Source organism: Bos mutus, chromosome 6, assembly GCF_027580195.1.
Source record: "Bos mutus isolate GX-2022 chromosome 6, NWIPB_WYAK_1.1, whole genome shotgun sequence".
Classification (NCBI taxonomy): domain Eukaryota; kingdom Metazoa; phylum Chordata; class Mammalia; order Artiodactyla; family Bovidae; genus Bos; species Bos mutus.
This window is the reverse complement of record NC_091622.1, coordinates 10,516,932-10,539,484: the sequence shown is the minus strand read 5'-3', so window position 1 is coordinate 10,539,484 and position 22,553 is coordinate 10,516,932. Positions and strand designations below refer to the sequence as shown.

At 37.1% G+C, this 22,553-nt stretch overlaps 1 protein-coding gene across 1 annotated transcript in view; it reads right to left on the bottom strand.

The window, feature by feature from the left end:
• The window catches only part of LOC102270097 (bifunctional heparan sulfate N-deacetylase/N-sulfotransferase 4), a 284,219-nt gene extending 276,737 nt beyond the window's left edge, over positions 1-7,482 (bottom strand). Inside the window, exon 1 of the mRNA XM_070372913.1 lies at positions 6,505-7,482. Within this exon, the coding sequence (XP_070229014.1) occupies positions 6,505-7,482 (978 nt within the window). The remainder of the gene's footprint in view (positions 1-6,504) is intronic.
• Positions 7,483-22,553: the final 15,071 nt, after the last annotated feature.

The following is a 22,553-nucleotide window of genomic DNA, read 5'->3' as shown; positions in this document are numbered from 1 at the left end:
TTGCACCTGGGCATCTTAAGTAAGTTCTAAATGCAATTCTTCCTGGAGATTTAGAGTCTGAGCCAGTGTCAGGGCTGCAGCTTCACACGTCTTGCTAATGGCCCCTCTCTGCATTAGAGGACTGTTGTTGTGACTGAGCTGTTGCCTTCCGAGGTCTCTGTCATGCTCTCTGCCAAACTCCATGATGTCAAACCCCACGCTTCCTCTATGCCCAGGCCTCTACCCATGTACTTTTTTTTTTTTTCTTTTTTCAGAAAGAAGACATGCCCACAAACCCCGACCCACTCATTCTTGCCATGAAGTATCTTGAGAACTGCCTTCCCCCATCTGCCCGAGCCACTGCCTAGGTCTGACGCTACACTGGCCGAGTGCACACTGACTCACCTGCCTGGAAACTGCCCAGGAACTTTGAAATGATGCTTGCTTGATTCCAACGGGCCATCCACCCAGTTCCTGCTGCCTGGACTGTTCTGCTTTGCTAAATTTATACTGCCTGATGATGTATCATATCTGGATTCCATCTACCACATACCAGCATTTTCTTTTAGCCTCCTCTTTATAACTGTGACTCCAAAGATATCAAGGATTCTTTTAAAAATGCTTTTCTATTAATTTGTCAAATATAACAAACCCATTTCAATGTTAGTTGAATGTTAGTAAGCTCATCTTTTCAATTGCCAATGTAGCCCTCTGTGTAGATGTTCATAGCATCAATAATTTTCTATTTTCTTACATCACTTCTTTAGGTATCATGGGATTTTTTTTTTCTGTATCTCATCTAACACTTATTAAAAGCAATAACAAAAGTTTCAAATTCTAGGATAGATTTCTTCTTTCCTACTCATAGTAATCTGGTTTCTGTTAAACATTGTAATTCTTATAAAACTTTAAACTAGGATTTTATTTAGATATTTACATTAATAATGGAAACCTCAAATATTTTTATGAGGTCATTTTCTTATTGTAAGACGGCTTTTAAGTAGGTATTGGAACTAATCAAAACTCATTTCCCTGAACTTCAAGACCCTCTATTAAGTTGTTCCTTTACATCTATTAATTTAGCTTCTCCATTTTAGTCATTCAATTTGCACAATTTATTACCTTTGTGCTATAAATCTTTGAACATAGGGTTTTCAATGTAAGAAATATGTAGTCATTTAAATGTGTAAAAAATCTAAATTAAGACATTAGTAAATTGCTTTATCTGGATCAAACTTTAGTAACAGTCTAGGTACAGATCTATTAAAAGCAATATGTGGGGGAAAAAGTAAAATGAATCAGCCTATTAACCACTTATTTTGGACTTCAGGTCTACAACAGAGATTTTCTTTTTCCCACTAGTTTTGTCTCTCTTTAAAAATATACATATAACTTCTTTAGAGACAAAGCTCAAATCTATCCTTAAATTATTGTTTTTTAAGGTCTTAAATAGTAAGTCAATTCTGAGACTAATTATTTCTGTACTTATCAGTTAAAAAACAGTATAATAATTGTCAGTATAATGTTTTTATATTATGTCTAAGGTTTCCTCTTATGTATGCTGGGATATAATTAGATGTATCACTATGCCAAAGCCTTTGACTGTGTGGATCACAATAAACTGTGGAAAATTCTGAATGAGATGGGAATACCAGACCACCTGATCTGCCTCTTGAGAAATTTGTATGCAGGTCAGGAAGTAACAGTTAGAACTGGACATGGAACAGCAGACTGGTTCCAGATAGGAAAAGGAGTACGTCAAGGCTGTATATTGTCACCCTGCTTATTTAACTTCTATGCAGAGTACATCATGAGAAACGCTGGACTTGAAGAAACACAAGCTGGAATCAAGATTGCTGGGAGAAATATCAATAACCTCAGATATGCAGATGACACCACCCTTATGGCAGAAAGTGAAGCGGAACTAAAAAGCCTCTTGATGAAAGTGAAAGTGAAGAGTGAAAAAGTTGGCTTAAAGCTCAACATTCAGAAAACGAAGATCATGGCATCCGGTCCCATTACTTCATGGGAAATAGAGGGGGAAACAGTGGAAACAGTGTCAGACTTTGTTTTTCTGGGCTCCAAAATCACTGCAGATGGTGAGTGCAGCCATGAAATTAAAAGACGCTTGCTCCCTGGAAGGAAAGTTATGACCAACCTAGATAGCATATCCAGAAACAGAGACATTACTTTGCCAACAAAGGTTCGTCTAGTCAAGGCTATGGTTTTTCCTGTGGTCATGTATGGATGTGAGAGTGGACTGTGAAGAAGGCTGAGTGCCGAAGAATTGATGCTTTTGAACTGTGGTGTTGGAGAAGACTCTTGAGAGTCCCTTGGACTGCAAGGAGATCCAACCAGTCCATTCTGAAGGAGATCAGCCCTGGGATTTCTTTGGAAGGAATGATGCTAAAGCTGAAACTCCAGTACTTTGGCCACCTCATGTGAAGAGTTGACTCATTGTAAAACACTCTAATGCTGGGAAGGATTGGGGGCAGGAGGAGAAGGGGAGGACAGAGTATGAGATGGCTGGATGGCATCACTGACTCGATGGACGTGAGTCTCAGTGAACTCCGGGAGTTGGTGATGGACAGGGAGGCCTGGTGTGCTGCAGTCCATGGGGTTGCAAAGAGTCAGACACGACAGAACTTAGAACTTATATACAGTAAATATCCAGAGACTAAGTGGATGAATGTTCTCAATAAATATAAAGACATATAAAAATGCTAGTAATGATGTTTGCTTGCCAACAGAGGAAATAATGACATGTCAACAGAATTGATGAAAGTCACAGAAGTATTGGTAGCATCAATAATAAGTTTCATTTTGTTGCCAGTGTGAAAACCTATATTCACCATGTTCAAGGTTTTTAAAAACCCGCATCAAGAAAGAGCAATTATTCTGTCTTAAGTAAACTATGAAAAAAGAACATATCTTCTCAATTCTCTCAAATTTCTATGGGTATGTGTGTGCGCTAATTTGCTTCAGTTTTATCTGGGCTTTCCTGATAGCTCAGTTGGTAAAGAATCCACTTGCAATGCAGGAGATCCGGGTTTGATTCCCAGGTCAAGAAGATCTGCTAGAGAAGGGATAGGCTACCCCCTACAGTATTCTTGGGCTTCCCTTGTGGCCTCCCTTGCAGGCAGAAAAGAATCTGCCTGCAAAGTGGGAGACCTGGGTCCAATCTCTGGGTTGGGAAGATACCCTGGAGAAGGGAAAGGCTACCTATTCCAGCATTCTGTCCTGGAGAAATCCATGGACTGTATAGCCCACGGGGTCGCAAAGAGGCAGACAGGACTGAGTGACTTTCACTTCATTTCACTTAACTTGTCTGACTCTTTGCAATCCAATGGACTGTAGCCCTCCAGGCTCCTCTGTCCATGGGATTGTTCCGGCAAAATACTGGAGTGGGTTGCCATGCCCTCCTCCAGGGGATCAAACCCACATCTCTTACGTTTTCTGCATTGGCAGACCAGTTCTTTGCCACCAGTGCCATCTGGGAAGCCCTTCTATGATTATATCAAGTGTTATAACCAAGGACAAAATATTATTCATAGAAATTGGTTAGCAGGCTTCAAGAAGACCGAACATTAAATGTTTAATAATCAGAATGGTCCTTTTACCTTTCTCTAAAAGCTGCATCATCTAACTGATATCACTTTGGTAATGAACTTTATAATTAAGGGCTTTCTTGATAGCTCATATGGTAGAGTCTGCCTGAAATGCAGGAGACCCTGGTTCGGTGAAACTAAACATAAGCAAGAAAGAATAAATTCAAGCATATAAGACATCATCCTCTACAGCCTAAGGTCAGCATGCTGAGTGCTTTAGATTTACAGGAAGTGCTTTGTGATTGCCTTGAGGACCATACACAAACAAACCATGACCATATTTTCTGACTTCATCCATGGGTAATATTTCACAATCTTTAGAAATACAATTAGTTTCTGGAAGTTTCTATAGATTAAATTTATCTGATATCTTGAGTTTTTAGATACACAATGAAATTTTATTAACAATCAGATGACAGTCACTCTAATTGTCTGAGCTTGATTTTGCTTCCCTTAGAAAAGGACATATTAATTTCTATGTCAGTGACTTTGGTCAGATAAGGGAACAATGAAATGCAAATTTCTAAAAAAAAAACAACTAGATATACTGTAGTTTACCTAGTTTATGTAGTTTATCTGGCAGAATCATTTAATAGAAAGAATATAGACTGAAAAACCTGCATTGTTTTCACTGCACCAAATTCTATGCCATAAAAATACTAATTCTTCAGCAGTTTGATCCAGAATCTCTATTTCAAAGTGAAAAAATGACTCAAATAATAATATGCTAATATATTTTTTGTCCATAGAGTGAGGTGGTGCTACAGACAAGGCTGTGTTTGAATTTGCTCTTAATTACTCCCAGCTCTATGCCCCAGTCTAATTGTGAGAGTGGCCAGGGAGGCTCTTAGCACACATATAACCAACAGTTTTCAAACGAAACCCTCCAGCTTTCCTCAAACTGTCCTGTGGAGGAACAGAATAGCTCTACTCTCTAATTTGGAATAATATAGAAAAATTTCACCAGCCATCCAATACCCTCGCTCTGGAAAATTCAGGGAGATTTTTCAGGGAGAATGGACTTTTCCTCACATATTAGTGTGTAATGAAATGTTATACTGCCAGAAAAGGAACATGAGGATGAAGTACAGGGAGAATGCAGAACTTTTCTATGGACAGTTCGAGATCATTTGCCACAAAATCATTTTTACCCAAAAAATAATAGTCAAAGGAGAAATCAAATGCCCAAGATTAAAAGTATCACTTTTATATTGAAAGACAACATTTCCTTATTGACTTATAAGTAACCCAACATGTTACTTCAGTCCCAATCAAGTTTCTGATATTCTTTGATTAATAGTTCTGAGAGAGAGCCAGATACAACACCCAAAGGGGCAAAAAAGAGGATTTTCTTCAAAGTGACACTTACCCTGGGCACTTGTGAGTATGAGTGTATGTGTGTGTAGGATATAAAAATAGTAAACAAATGCACAGTTATACACACTATATGATTATCTGCCTGTGGCATTGCTCCAGCCTTTGTAAATTTTCAGTATTCTGTTATTTTGTTTGGGGTTATGTCACTCAAAAAGTCATCAGTAATCCTTGAAAATTATATGAGTAGTGGTAAATAGCTCTCTGTTTTTCTGTTGAGAATAAGTGATATAGTTGAATTAGAGCTGAAAAATTTGTTAAGAGTTATAAAGAAGTTTTTCAATTCATATAGCTTATTAGATTAAAATTAGGAAAATCTTTTCAGGATTTCAGAAAAGGAATCACTCAGAAAACCATTTGCACCACATGAACTTGCCTTAAGTTTATGACTTTAAAATTAAAACAAAAGTAGAATTTATACTAACTTAAAGACATAGTAAAGACTCAAAATGTGAAAAAAAAAAAAAAAAACCAGAAAATCTAGCCAGGATTCAAGATGGATCACTTAATCTCTTTATAACAATGTCCAAAGTGAGATATTTTATTATAAAGGTCATGAAGTATTAGGATGGGTAGAAAAGCTGTTATTTTGAAGTAGTACTGAGGTTTCATCTTTGAAGGATAAAATGCCTAATAGCAGAAATTCAAAAAAGATGACATGATCTTAACAATCTCTAGTTAGTTTATTATTCTAAGCTGTGCCCTATTATTTTTGTTTATACGTTTGCTAAAATCATTTGCTCACAGAATGAATTTAATTATATATAAAACAAGATAGACACAAGTGAGAATGTTGAATCAAGATAATAAAAAAAGGGAATTTTTCTCAGAATTACCTGCCCAAACTAGTAAAACATGTTTGACTTTTTCTTTATCTGATAGCAATCACAGGGTGAATTTGCTATACTGCAGTCAACTTGACCATAATTTAGAAGTACTCCCAATGACACTGTTACCTAAAGTGATGTGATAATAGAGGATAGCCTCCTGAGGCTAAGTTTAATACCACATTCCCTATAAAACTAGTTTTGTTCATATCTATATTTACAAGTATATGAACACTTCATATAAGCAAGTGCTATGCTTACTTGTTATAGAAAAGACTTGGGCTGCTTCTCTATCCTATATTTCAAGCACCATTTTCAAACCCATGTAGGGCAGGAGAATCCATCCAGTGACAGATTTTCATGACTGTCTTCGTCTCATTGCTACAAACTGTAACATGTGTGGAGCAAAGAAGGCTGTTCTATGGGGTACTCACTCCAACAGGTAAAGCGTAAGAGACCAAGTGATTAAGATCAAAGAAACTTTGGGGTATTTTAGTTTTATGCCCCTCAGAAGCATTTCAGGAGTGGATAAGGAATGGAGGAATAGTTAAGGTTTAGTTCAAGGTTGTTTTTTTTTTTTAATTTTACTTTATCTCAAACTTACTGCATCTTAAATTTTTGAGTAATTTGGAATCTAAAATATTCAAAATGATATTTTATCAATACCACAGAGTTAGTGAAAGAAAAATAATATTGCTATTTATAAATGTTCTTACCTTCACATCTTTGACATTCATCCTTGTTCCTTCCTTCCCAACAAAGATATCATCAATGTCCACAAGGATATACCTGTCCAAAGACAAGGTCAGCCTCTTCCCTGACAGGAAGGAGATGGCATCTATGAAGATGAGCTTGTGCAGCCAAAAGTTTAAGTTGTTGCCAAAAAGAACTCGCTGAATTCCATCATGCAGTCCCAGATCCTGAATCACCGTCGCATAGAGTGGTTTGCCGGACAAGGATGAAAGGGATTTTTCTGTCTGTAATTCAGTTAAGAGTACAGGCTGGTAGGTTGAATGATTATATTGGAAAATCGTCCAGTCTTCCCCAGGAAGAGGGCCTTTCTCAACCTTGGGGGCTTTGGTAATATGCAGCAAAGGAGAATGAGGGTTGACGAAACAGTCCTTTAGAGCTAGATTATTGAAAAGGTTTAATGGAAAACCTTTTAACTGTGTACTTGGTGAGCTGTTCTCATTGGCTTTATGAAAACCAATTATACTAACACTGTATTCCACACAGTATTTTTCTAAGAGCTCTCGATTCCATGAGTCCATGCTAACATACTTCAGAATATTTTCATAAATAACTAAAATATATTTCCCTTTGCCATTGTCTGTTAGAGGAGGTATATCTCCCTTGCCAGGGGCAATGACCATGTGGTGCTGAAATCGGCTGGACTCCAAGATAGCAATAATATCTTGCCCAAGTTGAGAGTATTGGCTCTCCACAAACAGGAGGACAATAGGGTCAGTTTTGGATGTATCAATAGGTTTAACTGTCTTCAGCTCCATTGACCGGTAAGGTAGGATTTTAACATCAGTACATCCTGCTTCTGCAGTAGTCTCAATAAGTGTCATTTCCTGTTTATAGCCAGAGTAGAGGAAATAGGCAGAGATGACAATGCTCACCAAGCAAAAGGTGGCTAAGAGAACAATCAATGTTCGAAAACTTCTCCGAAGCTTCACAATAAGATTCATTTTTTTTAAAAATGAGGCTTTGGAAGCTTTTTCCAAATTACTTTCCTAAAGTGCCATCATGAATAAAGTATGAGATGGTACAAATGCCACTTCCCAAACATTCATGTAACCATTGCAAACCATGTAAAATGCGTGATGGGATCTCAAGCAAGTTAAAGCAGCAGAACAGTGGACCAGGATAGAAAAAGTTGAAGAGATTTTGAATATGTCCAATACCAGAAATTGCTGTAGAGTCCTTGAAACATTACCTGAAAAAGAGAAAAAATATAATGACTAACATAAAAATAGTAATCTAAGTATTTGTGGGTATACCTATGCTGATACATAAGAAATATACATATCAAAGATAATTTTAGTGTGTTGATATGCTAAAATATTAATAGCCTAAGGTTTACAGTCTAGATTTTACTACATAGATTGTAGTTGATTTTTCATGTCCTCAACAATATAAAACCCTATTAGATTTTACCTATTTGATTGCCATATATCAATATATAGAAACACAGATTGAGATCATTTTACAAACTAGTCATCTCAAAAAAAAAAAATGGTAAGAAAAAAGGTTTAGTGTATAATGGTCATATCATGCAACTTGCTTCCATAACCCTGGTAAACACTATATACTTATAGAATTAGGAAATCATGTATCTGCATGGGTTTAGAACACTGGAGCATGCTCTTAAGTATGTACTTAGGTATATGGATTATAAGGTGAGAGAATGATTTTGTCTCAAATAAACAGTACTTAAGGACTTTTCCCTTTGGAAATATTATTTTCTGAAGTTACAGGGAGACACCTGGCCCTCTTCAGCAAAACAACCATAATAAAGGATTTCTTTTTCTCCATTACCAGAAGAAAAGTGACAGAGAAGCTATGGGACAAAGAACACAATGGGAACAGGATCTTCAGAACTGTCTAATGAAATAGAGGCCAGAAGCCTCTTCTAGATGAGAAGAAAAATCTTCACATGCTTTTCTCAGAGCATATTCCTAAATTTGGCTGATATCTCTTATCAGAATTAAAATTGTTTTCCATATTAACTTTTATCCAACAAACTACTTTCTACCATTCAAAAGAAAAATAATACATCAGTTGAGTAGTTCAGTCGCTCAGTCGTGTCCAAATCTTTGCAATCCCATGAATCGCAGCACGCCAGGCCTCCCGTCCATCACCAACTCCCGGAGTTAACTCAGATTCACATCTATCGAGTCAGTGATGCCATCCAGCCATCTCATCCTCTGTCATCCCTTTCTCCTCCTGCCCCCAATCTCTCCCATCATCAGGGTCTTTTCCAATGAGTCATGAGGTGGCCAAAGTACTGGAGTTTCAGCTTTAGCATCATTCCTTCCAAAGAAATCCCAGGGATGATCTCCTTCAGAATGGACTGGTTGGATCTCTTTGCAGTCCAAGGGACTCCCAAGAGTCTTCTCCGACACCACACTTCAAAAGCATCAATTCTTTGGTGCTCAGCTTTCTTCACAGTCCAACTCTCACATCCATACCTGACCACAGGAAAACCATAGCCTTGACTAGACGGACCTTTTTGGCAAAGTAATGTCTCTGCTTTTGAATATGCTATGTAGGTTGGTCATAACTTTCCTTCCCAGGAGTAAGCGTCTTTTAATTTCATGGCTGCAGTCACCATCTGCAGTGATTTGGGAGCCCCCCAAAAAGTCTGACACTGTTTCCACTGTTTCCCCATCTATTTCCCATGAAGTGATGGGACTAGATGCCATGATCTTCGTTTTCTGAATGTTGAGCTTTAAGCCAACATTTTCACTCTCCACTTTCACTTTCCTCAAGAGGCTTTTTAGTTCCTCTTCACTTTCTGCCATAAGGGTGGTGTCATCTGCATATCTGAGGTTATTGATATTTCTCCCAGCAATCTTGATTTCAGCTTGTGCTTCTTCCAGCACAGCGTTTCTCATGATGTACTCTGCATAGAAGTTAAATAAGCAGGGTGACAATATACAGCCTTGACGTACTCCTTTTCCTATTTGGAACCAGTCTGTTGTTCCATGTCCAGTTCTAACTGCTGCTTCCTGACCTGCATATAGGTTTCTCAAGAGGCAGGTCAGGTGGTCTGGTATTCCCATCTCTTTCAGAATTTTCCACAGTTTATTGTTATCCACACAAGTCAAAGGCTTTGGCATAGTCAATAAAGCAGAAATAGATGTTTTTCTGGAACTCTCTTGCTTTTTTGATGATCCAGTGGATGTTGGCAATTTGATCTCTGGTTCCTCTGCCTTTTCTAAAACCAGCTTGAACATCTGGAAGTTCACGGTTCACGTATTGCTGAAGCCTGGCTTGGAGAATTTTGAGCATTACTTCACTAGCGTGTGAGATGAGTACAACTGTGCAGTAGTTTGAGCATTCTTTGGCATTGCCTTAAATAATACATGGAAACCATTAAAACAAATTTCCCCAAACTGCCTCACCAACCTGGATATAATTTTCCATTATAATTTTTGTGTTTTTATTATGTTCTTAATTTGTGATACATATACTGTAAGTTGTGTGTTATTGATGTACTATGTCATAGAGAACAAATTAACCTGTTTTATAATATGAGCTGTACATTCCATCACTTTGTAAATTTTTAATATTTATTTTAAAAATTGTTCATTTGAATAAACTGAAAAATTATGCATATTATTTATTATTAATTAGAGATTAAATTTTTAGAAGATTGTTAGATTAAATGATTACAGATATAAGCATATCATTACTTCCATTTTATGTTTTTATGTTCTCAAATACGTTTTTCCTTACTTAGTAATTTAAATTAAAAAATTTTCAACAAGTTGAAAAATAATATGCCTCAGATTTTGGAAAAAAATTTAAGCAATCTCAAAAGCTAACAATTTAAAAAATTTAAATTTCTACCAAACATTTTTATTTTTCAGATTCCAAATATGTAAATAGACATGGTTTCTCCCCTTTGAAAGAGTGAACCAATTCTGAAAATCTTCCCACTGATTTCAAATTCACTTTAAAGGAAAATTAACGCCATATGCCAGGACTTACAAATATGTTGTTATCAAATATAATTTTTAAGTGACTATTTGATTCCCCCAAAACCTTTCAATTGTTTTAAAGTTTTGCTCCTGTGAACAAATTAAATTATATATTTACTGAAAAGAAATAAAATACAGTTGTATTTTATTAGGTTTGATATAAAATACATAAAACAATTATGGTATGGTCTACCATATACTTTTATGTTTATTTGAAAATGTTCATAAAGTAAACTTTAAAAATAAAAATCAAATTAAACTGCATAAAATAATTATTAAAAGAGATTTGAAATTTGCCAAAGAAAATTATCCAGTCTTTATCATATTTTTCCCAGACTTCTCCAAATTTAAGTATTTGATTAAAAAAATTACTTACGGAAACGGAATCTGTTGCAATTACACCTCCACCTTGCATCACCCCACAAAAGTAGAAATCTAATCTGTATACTTTGGTGGTTTGTTTAGTATTTTCAGAATATATTTAATCAGGTATTTGAAAAGAAACAAAGTGTGTAACAACTTAATATTTGTTAAATCCTTATCTAATCTGACATCAAAAATGTGACATTTATTTTTGAATATACAAAGGATGAGATGTCAGTTTTGCATATTAGAACAGCGCATTCTAATATGCAATAGTAAAAAATAAAATAAAATAAAAAAGCATATGGGACCAGAATCTGCCAACCAAAAGAATAAAATTTAAATGTGACATTTATTTAACATTAATATGTTCAGAGTTAGAAGAATGATAGATGCATATTACCACCACTGTCTGTGTGTGTGTGTGACTCTGCACTTATGTGTGTCTGTTTATCAAGTGAGTTGTAGTTCTCATTCAATCCACTTGTTCATTCTTCCATAGAAAAGATTCACCAGTGAAGGTGAGGAAGGCTGGACAACAGAAGATGATGTAACAAAGAAATTTACTCATGTTCTATGCCTGAGAAAAGAAATGGTATGGTATTGTTTGGGACGCCAAAGAAACAAAGTATATATATCTGGGGAGGGGAAAAATCTCCAGCCTAGCCCAGTTGTTTCTTTCGGCTGGTCTAATCATTAAAATGGGAGGAAAAAAGCAGGAGAAAATCAAATTTACTTTCACATGTATGGAGGTCTCATAGATACAGGACCTAAGAAGTGAACAAAGCATGCAGCTTTTGGGCAAAGAACAATAAATTTGAGAACTGACAAGACAAAGAAACTGTCTTGGGTACTATTTAGTGAAGAATCTAAGCAGTTTACATAGCCTTCTCCACCCTGAATTTCCAATCTCTGATGATAAGGATGTCTCCCTACCTCCTGGGGCAAGGAGGATACCTTTCACATGGGATTACTTCCTAATTTCTGGAGACAAAGGAGAGGGAGAGTGTTCTTTCACTGTTATTTCTTAAGTAACTTAATTCCAAATAATCAATATGCCCAGTTGTGTCCAGCTCTTTGTGACCTCATAGACTGTAGCCCACCAAGATTCTGTCCATGGAAATTTCCAGGTAGGAATACTGGAATGGGTTGCCATTTCCTACTCCAGGGATTGAACCCATGCCTCCTGTGCCTCCTGCATTGACGGTCAGATTCTTAATCTGGGGCTTCCCTTGTGGCTCAAGCGGCAAAGAATCTGCCCACAATGCCAGAGACCTGGGTTCGATCCTTGGGTCAGGAAGATCTCAGTATTCTTGCCTGGAGAATTCCAGGGACAAAGGAGGCTGGCGAACTACAATCCATGGGGTTACAAAGAATCAGACACCACTGAGCAACTAACACTTTCAATCAACATGCCACTTTGGCAAATTTGGGGATGGTCCACCCTAAGCTCCAGCAATATATATTGACCTCTCCTCCTAGGTTCTGGCACAGAACTCCTAAATTCCTTGTAATTTCCTGGGTGATATGAGTGTCTATTGTTTTAGTGATGCAATACCACACAGGACCCTGTGGAGCTCTTGGGCACAAAAGCATTAGTGCATTTATTTGATTAGAAGAAATAGGCTTCATTCTGACTCCATGACTTTCCCTGAGTTCCAATGGGCAGATTCAAGCAGTTGTTGATTAAGGAAGGGAGGGGATTCAGGACTATGGAGAAAACAAACAGTCAAGAGAAACAGTAGTGCAACCCTGGGGCAAGGCCCTGTTCTGCATCAGTGGATATACATAACATTATCTTTAAACTCTTTTGCAGGTACTAAAAGCCCACTAGATGGGAGAAGTTAAGGGTCAATGAAGGCATGCTGCCGACAAGCGCGTGGACCCCAGACTAATTGGAACCATTAGATTGATGATGCTGTCTCCTTTTTGCCTCAACACCAACCAATCAAAAGAATGTCCATGAGCTGATCACTCTCTCTTTGGAAACATTCTCACTCATTACAGTAAAACTTCTCACTACCCTCTCCAAGTGAGGACACACAGCTTTGAGGACATTAGCCCACTGTACCCCACACCCCTCTTCACATTTCCTGGCAAAGCAATAAAGCTGTTCTTTTCCACTTCACCCAAAACTCTGTCTCTGAGATTTGATTCAGTGTCAGGATATGGAGGTTAGATTCAGCTTCACCCTCAGGACCATGCAGCCCTCCCCTACGTATCACTTCATCTAGCTCTTCAACTATATCCTTTATTATATAATAAATGAGTAAAATTAAGTAGGTGTTTCCTTGAGTTCTCTCAGTTGTTCTAGCAAGTAATCAAATCCAAGGTGGGGGCATCCTGGGAACCTCTGATGTATAGCTAAGTAGGACAGACGCAGGACTTGTAACTGAATCCAAGTTGAGGAGCAGTCTTATGGGACTGATTCCTACCTAACCTATGGGGTCTGTGCTAACTCCAGTTAGAGTCCAGTTTGAATTGTAGGACACTAGCTAGTGTCCTGGGCTTCCCAGATGTGGCTAGTGGTAAAGAACACCCCTGCCAATGCAGGAGACATAAGAGATGCGGGTTCCATCCCTGGATTGGGAAGATCCCGGTAGGAGGTCATGGCAACCCTCTCCAGTATTCTTCCCTGGAGAATCTCTATGGACAGAGGAGCAAGGCAGGGTACAGTCCATAGGGTTGCAAAGAGTGGGACACAACTGAAGCGGCTTAGCACACACACCCAGCTAGTGTCACACTCAAAGCACTGGTTGGTATGGGGAAAAAAACCTCAAACTCCCTGTATCAGAAGTGTTATAAGTATGATGGTAGTATGAGAGTAAAAGAGAAACACACAGGAGGAAAAGTAGGTTTTCTATACGCCTATCTGGTATTATGACCCTTAAAAAAAAAAAAAAAGACAATGCAGAGTGCAAAGGGGTAGGAATACCTGAGAGACACACATATGTTAAATGAGTCATATAAAATTAATATTCATTTAAGGATAATAGTGAAGCCATTAAAATGCTGCTCCAAAAATCCAAAATTACATGGAGTGTTTTATGAAGGAGTCTAGGTGATAGGCTAAAATTTTAATTTTACCTTAATACAATGCATTGTGAAGGATGAATCTGAGGCCAGTTAGCAACAAACAGGCTCACAGGGGCACTCTGCCCACTTTCCCTTCTACCATGATGTTGGACTTTCCTTACAGTATGAATGGACACACGTGGATAAAGGAGTAATTGCATCTGTGAAGCACTATTTCCTTAAGCACCACATCAAGCAAGTTAAATATGCTTTGATCCCAATTCTGCTAAATCTGCCTTTTACATTTCCTAATAAGAATGATGCTAAAGCTGAAACTCCAGTACTTTGGCCACCTCATGCGAAGAGTGGACTCATTGGAAGAGACTCCGATGCTGGGGGGGATTGGGGGCAGGAGGAGAAGGAGACGACAGAGGATGAGATGGCTGGATGGCATCACCGACTCGATGGACGTGAGTTTGAGTGAACTCCAGGAGTTGGAGATGGACAGGGAGGCCTGGCGTGCTGCGATTCATGGGGTCGCAAAGAGTCGGACATGACTGAGCGACTGAACTAAACTGAACTGAATAAGTGTATTGTTAAAAATTTGGAGAGGGAGAATTTCTCATTATTTTGGCAACAATCTATCCCAGAGTTCCAGCTGTGTGATTCCTATGCATATTTTGGTGAGGGGACAAAAAAGAGGGGTGGGGTTTATAGGTGCTGCTTTCCTTGTTCTCGTTCTTTTCTTTCCTCCTCTTTTTTATACTTCTAATCTTCCAAGTGTGACTTATCACATCAATAGTAGTGGAATATCTACCAAATATCTACCAGAATTTCCCTCTCTTTTAAGATTGGATACTATGAAGAAATTACTGTTTTGTGTATCTATTTTAAAATCACTCTTTGACTCATTTCCACATTGTGTTTATAGATTTTCTAAAATACAGTCTGCAAAATCCATTTCCCAACAGGTCCTCAATTATCGTAAATTTTTACTAATCTCTGGTAGCAGCAGAGAAATCAGTAAACAAAGCAACTGCAGGTATTACTGTAGTCACTGCGAATTTTGCCAAGAAGGAAATTCAGAAGTTAGGAACTAGGATCAGCAATGATTATACACGTGATTGTTTCTTTCTTGAAGGTGTTCTGATGAGATCTTCAAAGAGACTCAAAGTTCAGCTGAAATTGAAAAAAAGGAGAAAATATTTACTGGCATTTCATGAGAAGCTGCTGTTTGCCAGTCATTATTCTACATTCTTGGCATTCATCGGCCTGTTTAGCCATTATTAGTCTATTTTTTTTAATGAAGAAACTGAGATTTAGAGGGTGTAAGAAAAAGACTGAGCTACATCATGAGTGATTTGTGATGCTAGAGTTCCGTTTTCTCACCATAGCACTTGTTGAGAAAAATCAAAATTAAGTTAGATGAAACCAAAACCTTAGCAGTTACCATAATGAAATAATTTAAGATATCAGCAAGTTTTATTTCAACTTTAAAAGTTCATATATTCAAAGTTAAAAATATGTAACGCAAATGCAGAAAACATCTAGAAGTGAATTATTGGTAGATCAGTTCAAAAGAAGCTGTATTGTAAGTTGTGATGACATAAGAATTGCAACAATTTGATCACTTTTGACTTTTCATGATATATGGAAGGGGAAAGGTATTTTACCAAATACCTCATTTCTACATGTTTCATGAGATTCTTGTTTGACCCTTAAGATTATAATAAACAGCTTATATTTCATATACAGCAGTGTCTTAATTAAAAACTGTGCTATGTAAACATTTAACAATTTATGCAAATACATTTATTAATTGTACTTTCACTCTCTAGGGGAGAATTCCAAAATTTGTAACCATATTCCAAGAGAGATACTCTTTTTATTTTTCAAAGTATAGGTCAGCACCACATAAAGAAAAATGAAACGGACCAGAATAGAAATACAGATACATTTCAGGGGTAAAGGTAAGTAGTGCTTTAGGAAATGTTTGTTGTTAGCGGGGGGAGAGGGGGTGTGTCTTGTGTGTGGGGTGTGTGTTTGTGTGCGTGTATTAGTGTTCTGGATCTCAATGTAAGATTATTTTCTATTCTGAGTCAGGGTCAAAAGGTTTTGAGAAACACTACTCGAGAAGGCACAGCTAATTCAAATTATTTAACCTGATTTTATAAATAACACAGAGGTTTTAGCTGAAGATGAAAACAGTCTCTTATGATTCCAAGTGATTCCTGAAAGTATCCATTATTGATTTAACCAAACTTGTGACTAGGAATTGATTGATAACACATGCTTTGGTCACTTGGTACTCTTTTCAGCATCCAGGACACAAAATATTGCAACATTATTTTTGGTAACAACCATAGCTTCATACATAACTTTTCAGATGAATGTACAAAGTGATGAGTAACTATTATATTTAATCAGAATCAAAGAAGCATGTTTATTTTATCCTTTTCTACAATAAAGATATTTTCTACCCTTGTAAATAACCAGTTGACTATTGTCTAACTTTTAGACATTTCATATTTTCTTGAGTTCAGTGATATAATATACACTTACTTTAATCCTCAAAGTGTGCATTTTTATCACTAAAAACTCCTAAAAGTGTAATTTCAAATGTAATGATACCATTACTACCACTGTATTTTATTGTAACATCGTATTATACTAGGTACATAGCTCTGAGCTATCAGTTACATTCACAGTTCGAAAGCTTATGAAAGCAACTCAGTAAATAGAGAGCAAATGTCAAGGTGATTTCTCACCATTTCCTAGAGAGATATATATATATATACAGATATATATATATATATATATATATATATAGTGCCTATTTACCATTTTCCTAGGTCTTGTTTTCTAAAGCAGAGAAACAATACAATTTTCAAAAAAAAAATTTATTTGTATTAAAGTCAAATTGCAAATATGTATGTATATTTATCTTATTTATTAGAAAAACAGGGGACCTTTGAGAAGAAGGAAAATACTAAGTGTACATTTGCTTGGATTTGCCACAGACTTCTAGATATGGTAGCAGAAATGCTATTTGTGACCGTGTGGGGTGAGTAAGTAATCATTATGTAAAACTCTGTTTCATATTTATATTCAAAATTTCATGATTGATTTTTGCTTTTAATAGTATCTCCAGTATGGTCCAGGATCAAATAGAATTAAACAGTTCTGGCATGCCTGTATTTTTCCTAAAGGCTCCAAAAATCCAGACAACTCCCTTAGAAACTTGGGATGACTTTGGATAGATCTGTGGCATCTGTCTAATTTTTGTCTAGATTTGGGGTCTCCAGGCAAGAATTCTGTAGTGGGTTGCCATTACCTTCTCCAGGGGATCTTCCCAATCCAAGGATCAAATCTGGATCTCCTGCAATGCAGGCACATTCTTTACAATATGAGCCACCATGGAAGCCCTAATATTTATAATTGGACATTTAAAATAAAACTAGGACTGGAAAGGCAAACAATCAGTTCAGTTTTGGATAATGCTCCTGTTTTCTCTATAAGGTAAGAAGCAAATGCATTCATCCAACATGCATTCAACACAAAAATCTACCAACTTTTATCAAGAGCCTACTATTTTTTGGACCTCTCTGGTGGTCCAGAGGTTAAGAACTCGCCTGCCAATGCACAGGATGTGGGTTCGATCTCTGGTCAGGAGAGATTCCACATGTTGCAGGGCAACTAGGCCCTGGCGCCACCGCCACGGAGTTTGTGCTCTAAAGCCTGCAAGCTGTAACTGCTGAAGCCTGGAGCCTGTGCTCCACAAGAGAAGCCGCTGCAGTGAGAAGCCAACACACTGCACCCAGAGAGCAGCCCTCACTCGCTGCCACTAGAGAAAGGTCGCGCAAGACCCAGCACAGGTGAAAATAAATTAATTTAATTTAATCAAATAAAAAAAACTTAGGGCTAAGTAATCAATAAACTAAAGCCAAAAAGAATTATTTTATTAAAAACAGTCTATTTTTCAAGTATTCAGGTATCTTCAAATTCAGCTCTATATCATCTCATCAATAAAGAAATAAACACACCTGTCTGGCTTTTGCTTTCATCTGTTCTTAATTTCTTTTCTTTACTATTTTCCTTTCATTTCTAATAAGTCTTTATTTTTTTTTAACAGTGGATTTAAAACTTGTGCTAATGGATTAAATGTGAAGAATGTGGCCATTAATCAGCCAATCTAATGTAACATTTCCAATTCCTGTCTCAGTTTTATTTTCTGGCCATATAAACAATTTACATGGGAGCTACAAAAGAAGACTGAAGAAATACAATGCCATGGTATGTTTATTTAGATATAATCTTAATTTTCTCTCAAAAATAGGCTCATTTTCTATAAATTGTTGTGATTAGACAAGAAACGGAGGAGGCAATGGCACCCCACTCCAATACTCTTGCCTGGAAAATCTCACGGACAGAGGAGCCTGGTAGGCTGCAGTCCATAGGGTCGCTAAGAGTCAGACATGACTGATCGACTTCACTTTCACTTTTCACTTTCATGCATTGGAGAAGGAAATGGCAACCCACTCCAGTGTTCTTGCCTGAAGAATCCCAGGGGGAGCCTGGTGGGCTGCCCTCTATGGGGACACGACTGAAGTGACTTAGCAGCAGCAGACAAAAACATAATTTTTATTTTACCTTTTAACTTAAAACTATAGCTTAAGTTGTTATAATAAATGGGAAACATGATTGAGAAATTCTTCTAATACCCATCTTTTTTTTTTATTCCATTAACCTAATTTATAATATTGTAATGATTTCAGTAACTTTGTAAGCCAAGTAGACCCACCACCTAATTCCTCAATTTACAGTGTGCTTAGTCACTCAGTCCTGTCCAACTATTTATGACTCCATGAACTGTAGCCCACCAGGCTCCTTTGTCCATGGGGATCTTCCCAAGCCAGGAATCCAATCCGGGTCTCCTGCATTGTGAGCAGATTCTTTATCGTCTGGGCCACCAGGGAAGCCAAAGAAAACTGGACTGGTTAGCCTATCCCTTCTCCAGGGGATCTTCCCGACCCAGGAATTGAAATGGGGTCTCCAGCATTGCAGGCAGATTCTTTACCAGGTGAGCTACCAGGGAAGGCCCAATTTATGCTACAAAGAAAATAGAAAGTCAGGGATACATTACCTAAACAACACCCAGGAAGCCAAACTAACTCCCATCAATGTTTCCCAAATTTAAGAATCACTTTGCTTACTTGCTTCCTGGTTCTGTGGAAAATGTATATCTCTTACAAAGTTATTATCTTTATTTTTTTTTCCTTTTGCCCCTACCTATTTTCTAGAACTTCAACCTCTCTTTTCTGAGAATATAGTTAAAAACTGGGGATAATCATTTTAGTAATTCATTATAAACAGTATTTGCATATATTCTGTTTGGTAATTACAATATTTTAATATCTGAATGGCTTTAGTTGCCAACATTTGCTTACTAATTTAAGTCTATTTGCCTGGCCTGCATTTATTTGAAAGATTCAGTTCAGTTCAGTCGCTCAGTCGGTTCTAACTCTTTCCGACCCGATAAATCGCAGCACGCCAGGCCTCCCTGTCCATCACCAACTCCAGAGTTTACTCAAACTCACGTCTATAGAGTTGGTGATACCATCCAGCCATCTCATCCTCTGTCGTTCCCTTCTCCTCCTGTCCCCAATCCCTCTCAGCATCAGGGTCTTTTCCAATGAGTCAACCCTTCGCGTGAGGTGGCCAAAATATTGGAGTTTCAGCTTCAGCATCAGTGCTTGCTAAGAACACCCAGGACTGATCTCCTTTAGGGTGGACTGGTTGGATCTCCTTGAAGTCTAAGGGACTCTCAAGAGTCTTCAACACCACAGTTCAAAAGCACCAGTTCTTTGGTGCTCAGCTTTCTTCACAGTCCAACTCTTAACATCCATACCTGACTTTTGGAAAAACTATAGCTTTGACTAGACGGAACTTTGTTGGCAAAGTAATGTCTCTGCTTTTTAATATGTTATCTAGGTTGGTCATAACTTTTCCTTTCAAGGAATAAGCATCTTTTAATTTCATGGCTGTATTACAGATATAATTTTCTTCACAAATTTGGATCACTCTCATCTTCATATAATTTTCTATCACAGTTATCCTCCAACCCCAGCCCTAGCAACTGTCTTTTTTCTTTCCACCTTTAGAGCCAAACTTTCTGAAAGTTTTCTCTTGCAAAATTCTTTCATCTTGTAATTCCTGCTCTTTACATCTTGAATCATTTGCAGTACTGGATGACCAATGCTGTCTTTCCTATTTCTAAGTTTGACCAGCTCTATTTCACTTTTAAAAGTTCAGTTTAGATAAAGCCATGTCAAGAAAATCAGTCTCCCTCCCATGCCTTGCAAAAATTAGTTTATATGAGTTTCAGTGTAATTATGCATGAATTTCCATGAAGCAGGGACTGTAAATTTATTCAGAATCTTCAGCACATTGCAGACCACCCTGTTGGCAAAAACTATTTAGTGACACTTCAAGGTGGCCAGGCCGACTTTATTTAGGACCGTTGTGATAGGTATAGGCACCACTGCAATGGGCAGAGAGATGGGCTCAACTCCAAATACAGTATAGGCAACTAAGAATTTGGGCTTCCCAGGTGGCACAGTGGTAAAGAATCTGCCTGCCAATGCAGGAGATGCAACAGATGCAGTTTCGATTCCTGGTTGTGGAAGATCCTCTGAAGTAGGAAATGGTAATTTACACAAGTATTCTTGCCTGGAAAATTCCATGGACAGAGGATCCTGGTGAGCTACAGTCCATGGGATTGCAGAGTCAAATGTGACTGAGCACACACACACATACACACACACACACACACACACACACACACACACAGAAGAGCCAAGGATCAGGGTCAGATCAGTGGGTGGAAAATTACGAAAAGGAAACATTGTACATATGGGAGGTTTCAGCTAAAACTACCTAACAGGATTCTCGCTGAAAGACAGGCAGGGTTATCAGCCTTTGTCTAGGGTGTGGTAGAGGGGTCGCACAGAGTCAGACACTACTGAAGTGACTCAGCAGCAGCAGCAGCAGTAGCAGCAGCAGGGGATGAGGAACCAGACTGGACTTGAGGGTGAGCAAATACCGAGGGTGGGGAGTCTGATTAGATTGAGTTATCAGGATTCTGGCTAAAACTAGATTTTGCAAGAAAATGCAAACCTGAGAGAAGGTTCAGAAGCCTGCTTAGAGTTTGGTCAAGCAAAGTGTCTTTGTCACATGCATGAAACAATCATACTAAATCAACAACTTTTTCACATTTTGCATATATTAACCTTTTTCTCTACCCCAAGGAATAACTCAAATGCTATCTTCTCCAGAAACTTGCGGGGTGGGAGAAAAAGTCTGAGCTTCAGTTTTGTCCTTGGGAAACTAAAGAAACTTAGCTGTTTATCTTTCTATTTCCACGTGTTCATTACATTTTTAACAATTAAAAGAATACTTACAACTAATTTTTATAACACAAGTAAAGTTACTATAAATTCTAGGAGATAAAGTATTATAATTCATCTTTCATAAATCTTACAACTATAATAAAATGTAATATAATTTAAAAAGTAAAATATTAAAAAGAATTTATTCTCAATCTAGTTAACCTTTTTTATAACACAGGCCATACAAATAAGTTAATCAGTTATGTTTGCCATCTGTTTTCCTAGGATTCAAGATGTTAACTTAAATATTGGTATATTACATTTACTTGAAAAGAGAAAAATAAGACATTTGTTTTTTAAAATGCATTATTTCTTATTTCTAAACTTGAATCTCCTAGCATTTTCAACACTAGAGGGCGATGTGTTCTTGCTTTTATTATTAAAATAGAACCACAGCACTTCCTCTTGTTGACAGCTGAAATGCTAAGTAGCTGATTAAAAGTGCACAGGTAACTGCTTTCAGGACAAGCATTCTGCTGTTGACATCGGAGAAACATCAGTGGTTCTTAAAATACCAATTACACCACATTTCTATGCCAAATACATTTAGTTAATTCATACTTGAAATAAAAACAACCAATATTATACTGCTTATATGATTCCATTTCCAAATTCTTAGTTCTGTTTTTTCATTAAATATATTTTTTGCTGTTGTACCCAAGATAAAGATAAATGAAATATCACCTGTTCTTAACATCTTACTAATTTTTGCAAACTTTTAAGATCTAAATCTTTTACTTAAGGGAACAAAATTATAATGTCTGTAATTCAAAGATGTATAAAACAAATTTTGCCACATCTTGTTTCCAACTAACATTTTCTTTAGGATATACAAATTTTATTTCTTAAATGGGTAGAATGCTATACTTTTTTGTGTGAAATAGAGTTACCATTCAGTTTTACATTCCTCTACCATGCAATCATGTTTGTGCCATAATTTCATTGGACCGCAAAAACATGATTTCTGAAGATTTGATTCTGCTTAAATGATTACCTCCTTTTAATAATCTTAGGAGTAAGTAAATAACATAAGATAAATGGAATAAAAACTTAAATACAAAAGAGAAATGTGAATATAATGATTTAGGTCATCTCCCAATTTACTTTACTTTTCAGTTCTATGTGGTAATATAAAACATAAGAATTTATTCAAAATAATTTAAAATTGTGGTCACAATTTCTGTTTAAAATGGAATTGTGATTTATTTGCAAAGATTTCTAGATACC